Raw genomic sequence first — 16,472 nt, 5'->3', positions numbered from 1 at the left:
CACCACTGTGGGTAGTGGCAGTTCCAGAATGTTTGTATATAACAAGATTAATAAACAGCAATTTGGTGGAAGGTGGGGATTTGGAAGTTGTCTTGGAATGCTGTTGGCCTAGCAAGACCCAATTTTTACCTAGAATGAATGCTCACTGAGGAGGGGTTGCTAAATGGGAGAAGATAGTCACAAATTCATGTTTGGGGTGTGAGGCTGTTTCCAGCGATGGAGGAAGGAGGGAGGGAGTCAACAGACAGGGAGACTAGTTAGGAAATTGTTGTCCAGGTCAGAATTAACTGACACTGTGGGGATGGAATGGAGGGGACAGATAAAGGGGATTAAAATTAGTTTATTTAGTGATAAGAGGTGCCTGGATGGCTCAGCCAGTTAAGCATCAGCTCTTGATTTCTGCTCAGATTGTGATCTCACAGTTGTGAGATCAAGCCTCGTGTCGGGCTCTGTGCTGACAGTGTGGAGCCGGCTTGGGATTCTGTCTTCCTCTCTGTCTGCCCCTCCCCAGCTTGCACTCTCTCTGTCTCTCTCAAAATAAATAAACTTAAAAAAATTAGTTTATTTAGTGGTAATGAGTTTTCCACAAAGGGCCAGGGCAGAGAGGCTGGGCTGGAGAGCAGCAGTACGATGGGCGCTTGCTTTGTTGCTGTTCTGCGGTACGGGGTTTGGGCGCCCCCATCCCCTGCCTCCCACCGAAGACGGACGTGTGGGAACAGGATTTCCCCAAGGTGGGGCAGGTGGGAGAGGGATAACTGTAACTTCTTTGATTTCTGAACGTTGTCATGAGAAGAGACTTTTAGGAGGTACCCACCACAACTTTCTGGCTGTTAATTCTGTCAGTTAGATGTGGTCTAGGGCTACAGGTTTCTACGTCATGGGTTTTCTAGGTAATGAAGCTAACAGACATCCCTCCCCCTGTTCCCCAACCCCCAGCTCTGTGTCTCATGTGACCCTGCTAGATCAGTAACATCAGTAACCACCTTACTGCCATTTTATCTACTACTCCACTGGGACCGCCCCCCCCCCATTTCATTTCTTTCTTTTAAAAAACCCCTTTACTGAGGTATCTAATTTATATACCCACTTAAAGTATACAATTCATGTTGTCACAAAGGGCAAGCTCTCATTTTTTTTTATGGCTGAGTAATATTCCACTGTACGTATATGTGTATATACATATATATATTCGACTGTATGTATATGTGTATATACATATATATATGCCACATCTTCTTTATCCCAAACATACAAAAAACAAAAAAAGAAGCATAAATATGGAGAACACACTGATGGCTGCCAGAAGGGAGGGAATTGGGAAGATGGGTGAAATAGGCAAAGGGGATTAAGAGGTACAAACTTCTAATTATAAAACACATAAGTCACGGGGATGAAAATTACAGCATGGAGAATACAGTCAGTAGTATTATAATAATGTTGTTTGGTGACAGATGGTAATTACACTTATCCTGGTGAACATAATGTACAGGCTTGTCCGACCATCATGTTGCACACCTGAAACTAATATAACATTGTATGCTGACTATACTTCAATAAAAAATGTATAGTTCAATGGTCTTTGATATATAGCTATTAATTTTTAAAATTGTGATAAAATATATATAACATAAAGTTTGCATTTTAACCATTTTAAGTGCACAGTCCAGTGGCATTAATTATATTCACAATGTTGTGCCCTATCTATTTCCAAAATTTTTTAGTTGCTTTCAACAGAAACTGCAGGTCAGCAGAGAAGGCTGAGATCTGAGGGTTGATAGATACTTCCAAGGAGAGCTGGGGCTTGCTCACCTGGAGTAAAGCATGATAGGAAGAGGTGCTGGACATCATAGAAGGTGATCAGAAGAATTCAGGCAAATTTTAACATGAGTTGCTTAAGGGCTATGTGCAGTTAGCTGACAGATAGAGAGCCCTTTGGAAGTATAGACAGAAGGAGAGTTTGCACTAGCTAGCAGGTTTTCTCTGTGAACCTCACCATGAGAGATCTAAGAGGTAAGACAGAAGACTGGGGAGAACCCCTCTTTGATGCCAGGAGCAGAGCAGTCACCACTGGGGTGGGAGGGGGGAGGGCAGGGCACAAAACTTCACCAGGATGCTTTACTCCTATTTTCTTCACAAACACCCTAAGCTGCTGAGGAAAGGTCAGCAAATACTAACCCTCAGGGCACCGGTGAAGACACGCTGTAGCCCTGAGAAGGGAAGGGAGAAAAACCAACACTCTATTTCTATTTCTTGGGAAGAGACAAGAAAAAAGTCGTCTGCCACTAGGGGAGGGATACGATCACTGACATGGCTCCACACCTGAGACCAAGGTATATCATGTTTGCCTCAGATAGGGGCTGAATATGGACATGAGAAAGTGTCTCCCCACTTCCCACCCCCAGGACATCAAGAACTGAGTAAAAAATAATAGCAGTCTACTACTGAGGGGAGGGGAGGAGACAAAAGTGAGGACAGAGAATCTCACTAAGGTTCAGGCTAAGGCTAAAGTGGAACAAAACATTGAGAAACACACTCTGGTAACCCAACCCCAGCCATAAGCACAAGGTCAGGCCAGAGGAATTTAAAGCCTGAGGAGTACCAGTGGTAACTAGCAACAATAAACACAAACCCAGGTTAACTCCTGACTAGATTGACTCATTTCCTCACAGTAAATGCCTAGAAAAGGAAGAGTTATCCACATATCCAGACATGAAACTATTTACCTCAGTGTCTTCTGTCTTGAAAATTATGACACTCACAAAGAAGCAAAGAAAAACATCACATGGTCAAGAGACAAAGCAATCAGTAGACTTGAACTCAGATATGCCTCAAATGTTAGATTATCATAAAGAGAACTTCAATAATTATGATGACTATGTTAAAGTCTCTAGCAGAAAAGATGGATGACAGGCATGGCCATATGAAGGATATCAGCAGAGACAGAGAAACTACAAGAAAGGACCAAATAGAAAGGCTGGCGATGAAAATCATGTTGAAAGACTAAAAACTTGGATGACTCATTAGGAGACTTTATTCAATAGGAAACATAAAGATAGGTCAGTAGAAATTGTCCAAACACAAGTACAAAGACTAGAAAGGAAGGAAGGAAGGAAGGGAAGAAGGAAGGAAGGAATGGAGAGAGAGAGAGGAGGGAAGGAAGGAAGGAAAGAAGAAAGAAAGAAAGACATAAAGAAAGAAGGAAAGAAAGAAAGAAAGAAAAACAAAGAAAAGAAGGAAGGAAGAAGGAAAGAAACCCAGAGGAGTTCATCTAAGAGTTGTGGGACACACTGAACTAACTAACCATCATGTAATTGGAATCCCAATAAGAAAAGAGGGACAAGGTGGCAGAAGAAATACTTAAAGAAATAATAAAGTGAGCCTTTTATCCCTCCTGAAAGAATGGAAGACTTCGCACTTTTCTTCGTTAGACTGAGATGACATTTGCAGTCTGATTCTTTCACTAATCTGGGCTACTTGGACGTAGTTGCCTCTTCAATTCTAGAAAATGAAGCACTGGCAAAGAAGCACGGATGTCATGTGTTACCCCTGACACAGCGGGCACTCAGAAAATGTTAGCATTCCTTCCATATCTATCTAAAGTCTCCTCCAGATTACAGTCTTTGCCAGACGCGGCCCTGGCATTATAGCTGATTTCCTTTTTGTTAGGCCTGGGGCGGGGGGGGGGGGTGGGGGGGGTGGGGGTGGGGGTGGGGGGGGGTGGGGAGTGAGTGGAGATGGAAGAGAAAAGATCGACTCAGAGTGAGAGCCAGGATGGGCTGGAGCTGCCTGAGGCTTGTTTCCCAGGAGTGTAGGAAGTTAAACCTTTATTTATTAAAAAAAATTTTTTTAGGGATGCTTGAGTGGCTCAGTCAATTAAGCGTCTGACTTCGGCTCATGATCTCATGGTTCGTGAGTCTGAGCCCCGCGTAGGGCTCTGGGCTGACAGCTCAGAGCCTGGAGCCTGCTTCAGATTCTGTGTCTCCCTCTGTCTGCCCCTCCACTGCTTGCACTCTGTCTCTCACATTGTCTCAAAAATAAATAAGCATTAGAAAATTTTTTTAAATAAAAAAAATAAATAAGTTAAAAAAATTTTAAGTTTATTTCTTTTGAGAGAGACAGAACAAGCAGAGGACAGGCAGAGAGAGAGAGAGAGAGAGAGAGAGAGAGAGAGAGAATCCCTAGCAGCCTCCACACTGTCAGCACAGAACCCAATGTGGGGCTCGAACTCGCAAAGTGAGATCATGACCTGAGCAGAAATCAAGAGTCAGATGCTTAACCATCTGAGCCACCCAGGCACCCTGGAGATTAGACCTTTAGAATCCCTCTCCTCAGCTTCTCTTAGCATCTGGAGACTAGGGACTTGAACTCAAGGCCACACACTTCTGCAGTATACCCTTGGCCAAAACAGATAGTGCTTCTCATTCCTCTGAGACCTAATTCAGTCTTTGCCTCACAACAACCAAGTGCTATTTTGTTGTTGTTGTTAAAACATATACTTTAGTATATGATGGTATAAGACATAAATAAACCTACTTTTCAAAAGTCCTTGAATTGGCAAAATTTGATAATTAACTGGTGAAGGGGGCTGGATGATAGATATGTTCATATATGATGGGTTCACATATTATTCTCCATACTTTTGGACATTTAAAAATAGAGTCCTTGTTGGCTTTCCTTTGTTGTCTGTATTGAATTTTACCTTTGACAGAAGAGTGATCTTGTAATATATTCTTACCACTCATAGGGAGACGTATCCTTGAACTTGGCCAGTTTACCAACTATCACATATGAACATTGCAAAAGGATTTGGCTAATTACAATGAGTTACAATGTAAAAAAAGTATTTAAACTTGATTTTAGTATATTTGAATGCTTATTCTATTTTTATTTGGGCTTTTTTTTTTTTTTTTTTAGTTAAGTAGACTCCACACCCAATGTGGGATTTGAACTCATGACCCTGAATATTCTATTCTTCTTGTAGAGCAAGAATCTTGTGCTCTACAGGGGTGCCTGGTTGGCTTAGTCAGTTAAGCATCTGACTTCGACTCAGGTTTGTGAGTTGGAGCCCCACATCAGGCTCTGTGCTGACAGCTCAGAGCCTGGAACCTGCTTCAGATTCTGTTTCTCCCCCTCCTTGCCCCTCCCCTGCTCACACTGTCTCTCTCTGCCTGTCAAAAAAATAAATAAACATTAAAAAAAATTTTTTAATAAAGAATCTGTGCTCTACAGACTGAGGCAGCCAGTTGTCCCTGTTTGGGCTTTTTTGAGTTATTTTACTGATAGTCTGTGAGATAGATGATTTTTTTGGGGGGGGGGGTCTGGGTGAATCTGAAGGAATGTAGAGGTTTTTTGTTTTGTTTTGTTTTTGTTTTTTACTTTTTACAGCATTCACAGATTGAAGCATAGATGTAGTTTTGTGGTTGTATACTGAACCACTTGAAAGCACAGCTTCTGGGCAGGGAGTGGTAGCTCCCCAGCTCTGTGAGTGCGACACATCCCATCCTAGTAGAGTAAATGGTTTTCAGAGGCTGGAAACCACATCTTATGTTGTGGGAGAATAGAGCTAATTATTGGGGAGCTCCTGTGGGCACCAAGCAATTTGGGTTATGGTTTTTTTTTTTGTCTACCAAGCCACTTTGTTAGATTAGATTTAATTATCTCTCAAGAGGTAGTTGAGGGTAAACAGAAGATGAGACCTTCTTAACTGACACCTGGAAAGGGATGTGGTGGGGTCCCAGGGTGCCCTGGGCAGTGGGATGTCGGGTGAGGTGTAGAGGGACGCTGTGGATTGCAAGAGAGTGTGTGTACGTGTGTGCAGTAAGCTGACCATGTATTAACGCAAAAGCTTGATTAAGATGTCTTTAGTTAGAATGAAAACTTTGAACTAACCTGAGAAAATAATGAATGGGGTAGTTTTACTAAGATGTTCAGTAGGCATATCTCCAAAGCGGCACTATTTTTTAAGAGTAAGATGGAACAGCAGTTATCATATGGCTGACCTGTAGGAAAGAGCTTGTCTTTAATAATAGCTACTATACATGCTGCTGTGATTATCTCTTGCAATTTTCTCAACTATCCACTTTACACATGGGGGAATCTGTTCCCTAATAAGGGACTTATTATTATTATTATTCCCTAATAAGGTGAAGGAACTTGGCACAGCTAGTTAATTCTGTGCCTAGAATGCAAATCTGGGCAGATCCCAGAGCCCATTCTCTTATCCACTGTGCAACAGCAGTGTCTCTGCATAAGCATCTGTGCAATAGAGAGGAGTGTGCATAGGTGACGTATATGTGACAATAAAGTTTGTGCAAAGGTGATGTCTGTGCAAGAGTGCTTGTCTGTACAAAAGTGATGTCTGAGACTATCTCCCTGAAATGAGAGAGCTGGTCAACTTAAGTTAGCTGTGTTTACAGTGGTGGGGAGAGCAGCAAAAAATCTGCATTCTAGCCCTGACTCTCCCTGTCCCTGTGGATTGCCCCCACAGCAACGCATTTATCTTACCTGGCAGCTCCAGTTTCTATCTCTTAGGTAGGCGTATACTCACACTTGGAGGACTTGTACTACCTCTGAGGCTAAGCGAATGCCTTGCAAAATTAACTTGCAGAATATAGTTTTGGGCAAATATACACTAGTCTACATTTTCTTTGTGACTTTGTCCTGGGCAAAGTGAGGGAACATCTGAGGAAGTGTGGAGGGGACCCTGCAGTCCAGGGGACAGGGAGGAACCTCTGGAGGGAGTGGCTGAGCACATGCCTGAGGGGGACGTGTCTGCCTTTGGCAGAAACTGGCCAGTAGACTGGCAGGGGAGTTTCCTGCAGAGTGACTTGATTCCAGGGCTTGATTACAGCTGAGTGACAGCATGTTGACGGAGATTCTGAGGCAGTGGTAATGGCGGATGTCTCGGGGTAATGGAGACACCTGGTGTTTGTTTTGAGGAAGACACAGAACTTTTCAGTGCTTTGAATTCAAGTGTCCTTGTGGGGGGTGGGGGTGGGTGGGGGTGGGGAGCATTCCAAGGCGTGCCATCCCAGTTTCCTTCTTGGAACCACAGGGCTCCAGGGAACAATTGGAAAAGTTGTGATCTATACTCAGCCTCCTTAACTGGTGGATTCTGGGCTTTCATGTTTGAAGTGACTGTGAGGCACGGGGATGGATGTGTACAGAGAGGGGCCATGTGCCTTACTGTTTCAGAGGCTCAAGGGCTAGAGACAGAGGTTTGAAGATGATGACATATCCTCCCATCATAGCCTCTATTTCCTGCAGAGGTGAGAGGGGCAGGGCAAGGCCTGAAGCAGGAGCGTTTGAAATACTAATGGTTGGTGGCACAGCTTTTTCCAGGCTTGCTGGGTTTCTCTGATAGGATTTCATGCATCCATCCATAGGTTTATTCATTTATTCAGTAATTTGTGGGATATTTACTGACTTCCTATGATGAGAAAGATGCTATACTAACATTTTGTGTGGCCGGAGTGGGTTCTAAGGTAAATCAGCAAGAGACCCTTGTTTTGAAGGAGTTTAGTAAGGGAGATAAGGTAAAAATATCAATACATAAACTACAAGGTAGAAAATGCTAAATGCCAAAAACTGGACATCACTAAAACACTATGGGGTTCTGGAAGAGGAAGGAATCATGTGACAACTGTGAAGGTTAGGTAAGGAATCATGGAGGAGAGGGTTGGATTTAGACGTGTGGAGATTGGAGAGAGAGGGCAAAAGGGTCCTCCTGGTGAAGGAAAGCTCATGCCCAAATGCAGGGAGGTGGGAAAAGTGTTTTACGAATAGCAAGCTGTTGAATTTGGCAGGAGCATGAGGTAACTGGGTGCAATTAGAAGGCTTTCCTCTCACTGCCTCCCCTCCCTCCCCTGCCACGTTCCACACCTTTAAGAATACAGAAGAGGACATCAGGCCTAAATCTTGCCTCAATTAGTACTAATGAAAAAGGAATTAGAGGGCCACCTGGGTGGCTCAGTCAGTTGTGACTCTTGTTATCAGCTCAGGTCCTGATCTCACAGCCATGAGACGAAGCCCCACATTTGGCTCTGCTCTGGGCATGGAACCTGCTTGAGATCATCTACTCTTTCCCCGGTCATGCTCTCTTTTACCCTCTCCCTGAAAAGAAGAAGAAGAAGAAGAAGAAGAAGAAGAAGAAAAGGAGGAGGAGGAGGAGGAGGAGGAGGAGAAGTAGTTAGGGATAAAGCCATGTCTGTCCTGGAGTCTTTAGGATCCTGCCAAGGAGAGAAGTCAGTCAAAACAACAACTTGAAGTCTGCCTTCCTTGATGGTTTCCCGAATGGATTCTGACAGCGATTCTGAAGAGGACTGGCTAAGCCACTCTCAGCACAGACACCACTGGCAAACCTGCCCTGCCAACTCTTTCTGGATGTTGAAAGTCCTAGTTTCTTAAGCTAACTCCTTTCACAAACACTAGAAACATATAAAAGTAAGTGAACTGTATCTTAGAGGGAGCACTGAAACAAAAACATTCCATTTTTGGGTCTAACACTGCCTTTATTGTGGCATGAGGAAGATCTTGGGTGTGTACCAGTTTAGAGTAAGGATGGGGAGAAACAGTATCCCCACGATGGCTATCGCTAATGTATTTTCACAGGCTCTAGATGCTAATTTCCAGAAACTACGTATGTACTGCATGGCAGATGTTGAGAAACTTAATGAACATCTTTCAGAAAAAACTCATCCAGTTTGTTGCATTTAATAGTACTTCATTCCTTTATTTTTTTTAATGTTTATCTTGTGAGAGAGAGGGGGGTAGAGAGATAAAGAAAGGGAGAGGGAGAATCCCAAGCAGGCTCTGTGCTGACAGTGACATGGGGCTTGATTTCAAGAACTGTGATAGCATGACCTGAGCTAAAGTCAAGAGTTGGAGACTTAATCGACGGAGCCACCCAGGTGCTCCTAATTCCTTTATTTTAAAAAAATTTTTAAATTTTGCAGGATTTTTTATTGCAGTAAAAACATATATGTAACATAAAATTGACCATTATAACCATTTTTAAGGATGCGGTTCAGTGGTAATAAATACATTCACATTGTTGTGCAACCTTCACAAATATCCATTTTTAGAACTTTTTCCACCCTTCCAAATTGAAACTCCATACTTATCAAACCTTAACTCCCCATTCCTCCCTCCCCCAGTCTCTGGAAGCCACCATTCTACTTTCTGTCTCTATGAATTTGACTACTTTAGGTACGTCATGTAAGTGGAATCACAGTCTTCATTCTTTCATAGCTGGCTTATTTCACTTAGCATAATGTTTTCAATGTTTATCCATTTTTGTAGTTTGTGTCAGACTTTCCTTCCTCAATAATATTTCCTGATATGTATGCACCACATTTTGTTACTCTGTTCCCCCACTGATGGCTGCTTGCTCTGCTTCTACCTTTTGGCTATTGTGAGTAAGGCTGCTGTGAACATGAGTATGTGAATATCTGTTTGACTCCCTGCTTTCAATTCTTTATGTGTCTACCCAGAAGTGAAATTACTGGGTCATATGATCATTCTATTTTTAACTTTTTGAGGAATCATCATACTGTTTTGCATACTGGCTGTACCATTTTACATTCCACCAATAGAGCCTAGGAGTTCTAATTTCTCTATGTCTTTGCCAATACTTGTTATTTTCTGCTTCTTTGATAGTAGCCATCTGAAGGGGTGTGAGGTGATATCTTATTTTGATATTTATTTGCGTTTTGAAAACAATTTTTTAATATGAAATTTCTATAAAGAATAAGGTCATGAAACTGGCTGAATGCTTTTTTACAATGTGACTCAAAAACTGTACACTCCAGGGGCGACTGGGTGGCCCAGTCGGTTGAGCATCTGACTCTTGATTTCGGCTCAGGTCGTGATCCCAGGGTCATGGGATTGAGCCCCACATCAGGCTCTGTACTGAGAATGGAGCCTGCTGAAGATTCTCTATCTCCCGTGCCCCTGTCCCCTGCTCATGTGTGCTCTCTCTCCCGCTCTCTCTCTCAAAAAAGTACATTCCAACAGATATTTTCATTAAGAATTAATCCTAAAGATTTTAAGCAAAGAAATAGCCCCTACATAGATCACACACTTCAATAAAACTGTGAAAAAAACTTTTAACCAAAAATGAGCATGCTTGATGTATTGTGTATGGCAGGTTGATACTTATCTTCCAGTAGTCAATCTACATCTCTGTCATCAAAATTAGGCTTGAAATGAGCATTTGGCCACTTAGCTAAAAGCTGTTCTTGTTAGGTGAGAGACGGAAGGAAAAGGAAAAGCATCAGACTTTCACCACCAATGGATATCCTAGTATCATCTGACATTACTCACTCAACTCTTGACTTATTCGTGAGAAAGAAAATAATACAATAAATATTTCCTAAGCCTTAGAAATCTTGCGGTATCTTTGAGCACATTCTTTAATTCATTCAATTACAAAATTTAAGCTCTTATTAATTAACTAAACAATTAAGTTCTTATTGCCTAGCTTTCATGACCATAACATTAACCTTGGGCGTTTCTAGAATTCAATTTCCCAGACCTCCATTTCTTGGAAATTTTGATTGTCTAAAACAGAAAGGACCCAAGAATCTGTATTTTTGTTAAACACTCATGTAATATATTACTTGTTCACCTCTGAAAATTGCTTTGATAATAGTTGCCAAAAGTATGCACATGTCTTAACTCATGGCTCAGTTAAAGAAAGGGTATTTTATTTTATTTTATTTTTAAAATTTTTTAAATGTTTTATTTATTTTTGAGAGGAAGAGAGAGAGAGAGCAGGGGAGGGGCAGAAACAGAGGGAGACACAGAATCCAAAGCAGGCTCCAGGCTTTGACCTGTCAGCATACAGCCCAATGCTGGGTTCAAACTCCCAGCTGTGAGATCATGACCTGAACCGAAGTCATATGCTCAACTGAGTGAGCCACCCAGGTACCCCAAGAAAGGGTATTTTAAGAAAGACAACAACAATTAAACATTTTAATGAGCTAAACATTTATTTTTTTTAATTTTTTTAATTTTTTAATGTTTATTTATTTTTGAGACAGAGAGAGACACAGCATGAGCAGGGAAGGGGCAGAGAGAGAGGGAGACACAGAATGTGAAGCAGGCTCCAGGCTCTGAGCTGTCAGCAAAGAGCCCGACACGGGGCTCGAACTCACGAACTGTGAGATCATGACCTGAGCCGAAGTCAGACGCTCAACCAACTGAGCCACCCAGGCGCCCCTAAACATTTATTTTTTTAATTATGCTACTTTTTATGCTATCAAACATGCAATTAAGACATTAGTTTTTCAAATTATCATTGAATAATTGAACATAGAGAATTAAAAATCCTGAAATGACAGGAATGTAGAGTTGGAAAAAAGTTTAAATGCTCTGTATTTCATCTTCTGTTCATAGGATGTACCTGGTCACCTATGAATTGAAGGCTCTGATTGAGAATATTCTAAATGGCTGTGCAATGTATCACAAAATGTGATGACAATGAAAGCTACAGTGTGATCAATATTCAACAGTAACCAAAATGTACAAAATCAAATTCGTCACCATTTTTCCTGTAGAGAAAGCAAGAGACAGGGGGAAAAAAAAGTAAATTAAAAAGTTTTAGGAAAGAAATAAAGTGTGCCACATTTAAAAAATGTTAAAAAAAAAGAAGTACATTAATGGAAAAGGTTGTGGAATCCAAATAAATCCTGTAGGTTAGTTAATAGTGATATAACAATGTTAATTTCTTAGTTTCGAGAAGTTTGCCAGGGTTCTATAAGGTATTAACCTTAGGAAAGACTGGATAAAAGATATAGAAAACTGATACTATCTCTTAAATTTTTCTGAAAATTTAAAGTTATTCTAAAATGAAAACTTTATTTAAAAGAGATCTTTTAAACTCCCCGGGGTAGTATCACTGAAGACAATACCTTCATTGCTATAAATGTGATCATTGGTTGCACAAATTGAATCCATTTCTATGGTGGAGAAAGTCAGATGATATGCATGCAGAATATAGTTTGTATGTGAAACATGATGATAACAAAGCACTTCTCAATAGGAGGGGTTTGAACATGGAACATGATTCGGAGCCTGTGCACCACTTCCGGAAGCAGCTGGGTTTGGCTACTAGGGTCTGGCTCATGTCCTCTTCCCCTATCGGGTTGCTTGACTCTTCCTACATTCTGAGTCAGTTTTGACTCAGTCTTTGGGGATGCACCCAGATCTGAGAGAGGAGATAATGGAGACTGTCTTAATAGTTCTCTGGAATCAGAGGCCAATTTAGGGGCTTAAATGTGCAAAGATGTGTGAAAGCAAACACTTGTGAGAGAAAATGAGGGGGGGAGGTGGGAAGGTTGGACAAACCAGCCATCAGACGGCAAACTTTTTCAGAGTGGGGGGGACAGGAAGGGAGATTTGATGGGAGTGTTCTAGAATGCCCTGCCCTCCAAGGAAGATGTTTGGAGGCTATCCTGGAGTTTATGAGACAAACTTGGCCATCAGAAGAGCTTCTTTCTAGATGAATGGGCCCATTCTGATGGATTTCAAACTGTAAAGGTTAGTTCAGTTTCTTGCATGACTATGCTCCCTGCAGATAGAGGTCTGCAAGGGTCAGGATCATGGTCACCTCAGAGATCTAGTGTTCTGCATCTGGGCTTTGTTATTACATCATAGTGATTGCTAGTCTGTCATTAGTAATTCTTAATTAAGTTCAATTAATTGATTCATACCTTTGCACAGTATGAAGCAAAATTATAGTGAGAGCTCACATACAAAATTAAATTTCAGAAACAAGAACTTCAGGGAAAGATACAAGTGTGGCCCCTAATTTTTTACAGGCATCTTACAGTTACTGTCTATAAATGTTGTGCCTAGGTTATTGGCAACATGGATTTTGTGATCCTTTTGTGATGGTTTCTTCATACTTTTGAAGAGCAAATATTCACTATTGTGTACTTACTTCTTTGCCCTGCAGAAAGCACATGTATTTCCATAAGTTTTTCCATTGTTCGCACAGATTGGGTCCCATTCTCTGGTGCAATAACCTTGCTCATCTGAATATGGTCTACATTGTGGCTGTTAAACACAGAGATAAATAGAATTTATCAGGGAAAGAAACTCTAAAATTTTCTTTAATCTTCATACGAAATGCTACACATTGGGATGCCTGGGTGGCTCAGTTGGTTAAGTTTCAGACTCTTGATTTCAGCTCAGGTCATGATCAGAGCCCGTGCACCACTTCCGGAAGCAGCTCAGGATCCTCTCTCCCTCTCTTTCTGCCCCTCCCCTGCTTGCATGTGTACACTCTCTCTCCTCTCTCCCTCCAAATAAAGAAATAAACATAAAAAAGAAAGAAATGTTATGCATCAAAATTAAAAATTATAGTCTGTAGGTAGTTTTGAAAACAAACATCTATAACACTAACACCTATAAGAATGAAGACATGCCACTTAAAAAATAAGATATTAAAATGTCTTTACAAACGTGTAAACAAAGTTTACAAACTTTTTTTAAAAGGTCTTAGAACTGGCTGAATGTAGTTTTCTAATTTAGTGACCACCATCTTCACTTCCCTTCACATCTTTCTCCTTCCAAACTCTAGAAGAAATCATGAAACTGAATTTTTCTATTTATCACTCCCCTGTCTTTCTTGATAATTTCACTATGTATGTGTGTGTCTGTGTGTATGTTTGTGTGTGGGTGTGTATAAACATACGATTTATAAACGCTATTTGTTCCGTATTGACAGTATTGGTAATTTACATGAATAAACAATATGTGTGCATGCTTATATCTGCTTAAATTTCTCTGTTTATTCATATACATAAATCTGTAGTTTAATTTTTCACCTCTATTTGATATTCCACTAGGTATATATATAATTATTTGATCCACCCTTAAAATGCATATTTTGGTTATATATTTATTTGTGTCTTTAAAACCTTCGTTTTGCTAAAATGAACACTTCTACTGTCAACACCATTTGACCTTTCTCAGATGCTTGTATGACATATTTGTGCACATTAACTGAATTTTTGTGTAATGGGAGATGAACATTTTTGTGTTGTCTAGGTAATGGTTTTATATGGCTGCTACGTTTCTATTTCTTGACTTCAGTGCAATAATGATACTTTTTTTTTTTTTACTTTTTGAAAGATCTCCTTGTACATTTGTTTCATGAATTTTGCTATTAAAATTTATAATAAAATAAACTAATTATTTACTTTATTTTTTCCAACTTCCATCCTTTTTCACTTACCATACTTCTGGCTTCTGGCATAGGTGCCATAGAAGTTTCTGCAACCAACAAATAGATGAAAAAATTAAAAATTAAGAAGAAGAGGAAGAGGAGAAGGGAAAAGAGAAGGAGAACAAGGAAAGAAGAAGGAAAAGGTGGAAGAGGAAGATGCAGAGGAAGTGGGGTGGGGTGGAGGAAGAAGCAGAATGGTCTGTGGTAAACAGAGCCCATCTCTTAATAGCAGACACCTATGTGAATTGCTACTCAACACCCAGCAAGTAATGAGGCAAGACTTTTGTGCCATTAGCAAAATAAAAAAACCACTGAACATTATCACATTTGGAAATTGTTTGAAATCCCCAATTATTCTCACTCTTTGAAAAATAATTTGATGTATAATTTTTAATAATCCATGACATTCTTTTTTGAAGATAGCAGTGTTTTCCCCCCACGTTTTGTAGACGACATATCCAAGACCGAAAAGACAATGTGTTAGAGTATGTCACTTAAATATGAAGAAATCAGTTAGTGCTTAATCAGTACTCTGACCTAAATATGTGCATCTATCCAATAGAACACAGATGCCTTCTTCTGAAATTCATGGTCTATCCTGAGCTTTAAGAAAGATAACTTTTACCAGAGGAGTCAACATGTCTCTCCTTAAACAAAGGCCTATCTTCAGGAACTCAGTGAGTGGTCAAGAAGTCAGGATGTTAACCAACAGCAGACCCAGAAGAGATCATTCCTCCTCACAGTTTGTATTTATCAACCATGGAATTTGACATCCAAAAAGGGGGGGAAAAAGGATTTGGGTCATGGTCTTTAGTCATAGATGAATGAAGAGCGAACTTCTGCTCCCATTCTAACCCATTATTCTGTCTTCACCTGTCCAAAATAGGAAGTGAGGAAAAACAATCCACTGACGCAATTTTTAAAAGACATTTGTAATATGCCTTTTATCTCTTCATCAGTTTAGATGTTTCCAAAAACCTCCTTCATTCCTAGATTACAGCGGTTATTTCCTGCATTTTTCTAAGATATGAAATATTTCACCTCGAATTGGAAAATATACTCACCAGAATAAAGAGGAAATGCCAAGGCAATGATGAAAATAGCTTTGATCCACGATGAGAAGAGAGACATTTTATCAATTCTGTGGAAGGAAACTTTGGCAGGTTTATAACACACGGCACAGGGATAAATTTCCTATTTCCAGATCAAAGTTTCTGACTGACCCAGAAACCCCTCCCACCCCACTGAATTCCTAATTAATTAATGAATTCTTAGATTCCTAATTAAGGTAGACCATGCATTCTCATTTTCCTTTGTCCAACTCTCATATTCAGTAGGACACATATGTGAAAAAAAGGCCTTCTAGAGACATGAGAGCAATCCCAAGAAAAATCCTCTTAGCACATTCAAGAAGGAGCTGCTTATTCCCAGATGCTTTGGCACAGCCCACAAGGAACCTGGCTGCCATTGAAGGGAAAAGGTACTTGGGAGTCTCAGTTTTTCCAGAGAACATGGAAATAGTTATTATAGGAAGGAGTGACCTGGAACAATCCTCACAGCAATGCTGTGGACCACGGCTACCTTTATACATGTCCTACCTCACTGACCGGAAGCAGAGAAGGCAGTGGAGAGAATAAGGTCCACATCTCTAGGGACTGTGTCTATTTTACTCATCTTTTTTTCTCAACCACTGCCACCCAGCAGAGGAGTCTCCCTTATGAGCCTATTGGTGAGGAGCCAGATGGGCTAAAACACATGATCCCTAGTAGGTAAGACCTTGAAGTATTCTGTGTTCTGTGTCATAAAGATGTCCTAGTTGTTCCCTCAGCAAGAGGCTTGGGACAATTTGATCTTGATGAATACACAAGTATGAGGATGGGAAAAGGTAATAAGAATAATCATAGATACTAAGATAGAGAAAATACATGTAAGCTTTCCAAGCTATTGAGTTGGAAAGGACAGGAGAATCAAAGCCAGCAAAGACAAGAAGTTTTGTGAACCGTAATTTGATACTTGCGGTACTTGAGGGTACTTGACCCTCAGTATTTTGCAACACCAGAGCACATAGACTCAATTGGAGATTTATTTTAAATTTAGGCTCTCCTGAAAGTTTAAATTTAACCTTTTTGTTTTGACATACTTATAGAGTCAATACAGTTGTAAGAAATGATACAGAGTTCTCCTACATTCTCTAACCAGTTTCTCCCAATGAAAGCATCTTGTGAAACTATAGTACAAA

The 16,472-nt window shown here is 40.5% G+C and overlaps 1 protein-coding gene across 1 annotated transcript; it reads right to left on the bottom strand.

Moving 5' to 3' along the window:
* Window positions 1-11,250: 11,250 nt before the first annotated feature.
* Window positions 11,251-15,465, bottom strand: LOC122473539 (sperm-associated acrosin inhibitor-like). Its single transcript, XM_043564241.1, has 4 exons — window positions 15,298-15,465; window positions 14,243-14,280; window positions 12,944-13,059; window positions 11,251-11,552 (listed from the first exon to the last, which is right to left on the bottom strand). Exons 1-4 carry the CDS (start codon window positions 15,362-15,364, stop codon window positions 11,507-11,509), a joined length of 267 nt encoding a protein of 88 aa, XP_043420176.1. The 5' UTR covers window positions 15,365-15,465; the 3' UTR covers window positions 11,251-11,506.
* Window positions 15,466-16,472: the final 1,007 nt, after the last annotated feature.

Source organism: Prionailurus bengalensis, chromosome A1, assembly GCF_016509475.1.
Source record: "Prionailurus bengalensis isolate Pbe53 chromosome A1, Fcat_Pben_1.1_paternal_pri, whole genome shotgun sequence".
Taxonomy (NCBI): domain Eukaryota; kingdom Metazoa; phylum Chordata; class Mammalia; order Carnivora; family Felidae; genus Prionailurus; species Prionailurus bengalensis.
Note: the sequence above shows the minus strand (reverse complement) of the source record. Positions and strands in the feature narration are given on the sequence as shown.

Excerpts from the sequence above, each read along its gene's own strand:
- LOC122473539 (XM_043564241.1), bottom strand. The coding sequence starts at position 15,364 with ATGTCTCTCTTCTCATCGTGGATCAAAGCTATTTTCATCATTGCCTTG. Across the intron at positions 13,060-14,242 it reads TGCCAGAAGCCAGAAGTATG|CCACAATGTAGACCATATTC; the intron begins GTAAGTGAAAAA and ends TGTGTTTAACAG. Across the intron at positions 11,553-12,943 it reads GCTTTCTGCAGGGCAAAGAA|GAAAAATGGTGACGAATTTG; the intron begins GTAAGTACACAA and ends CTTTCTCTACAG.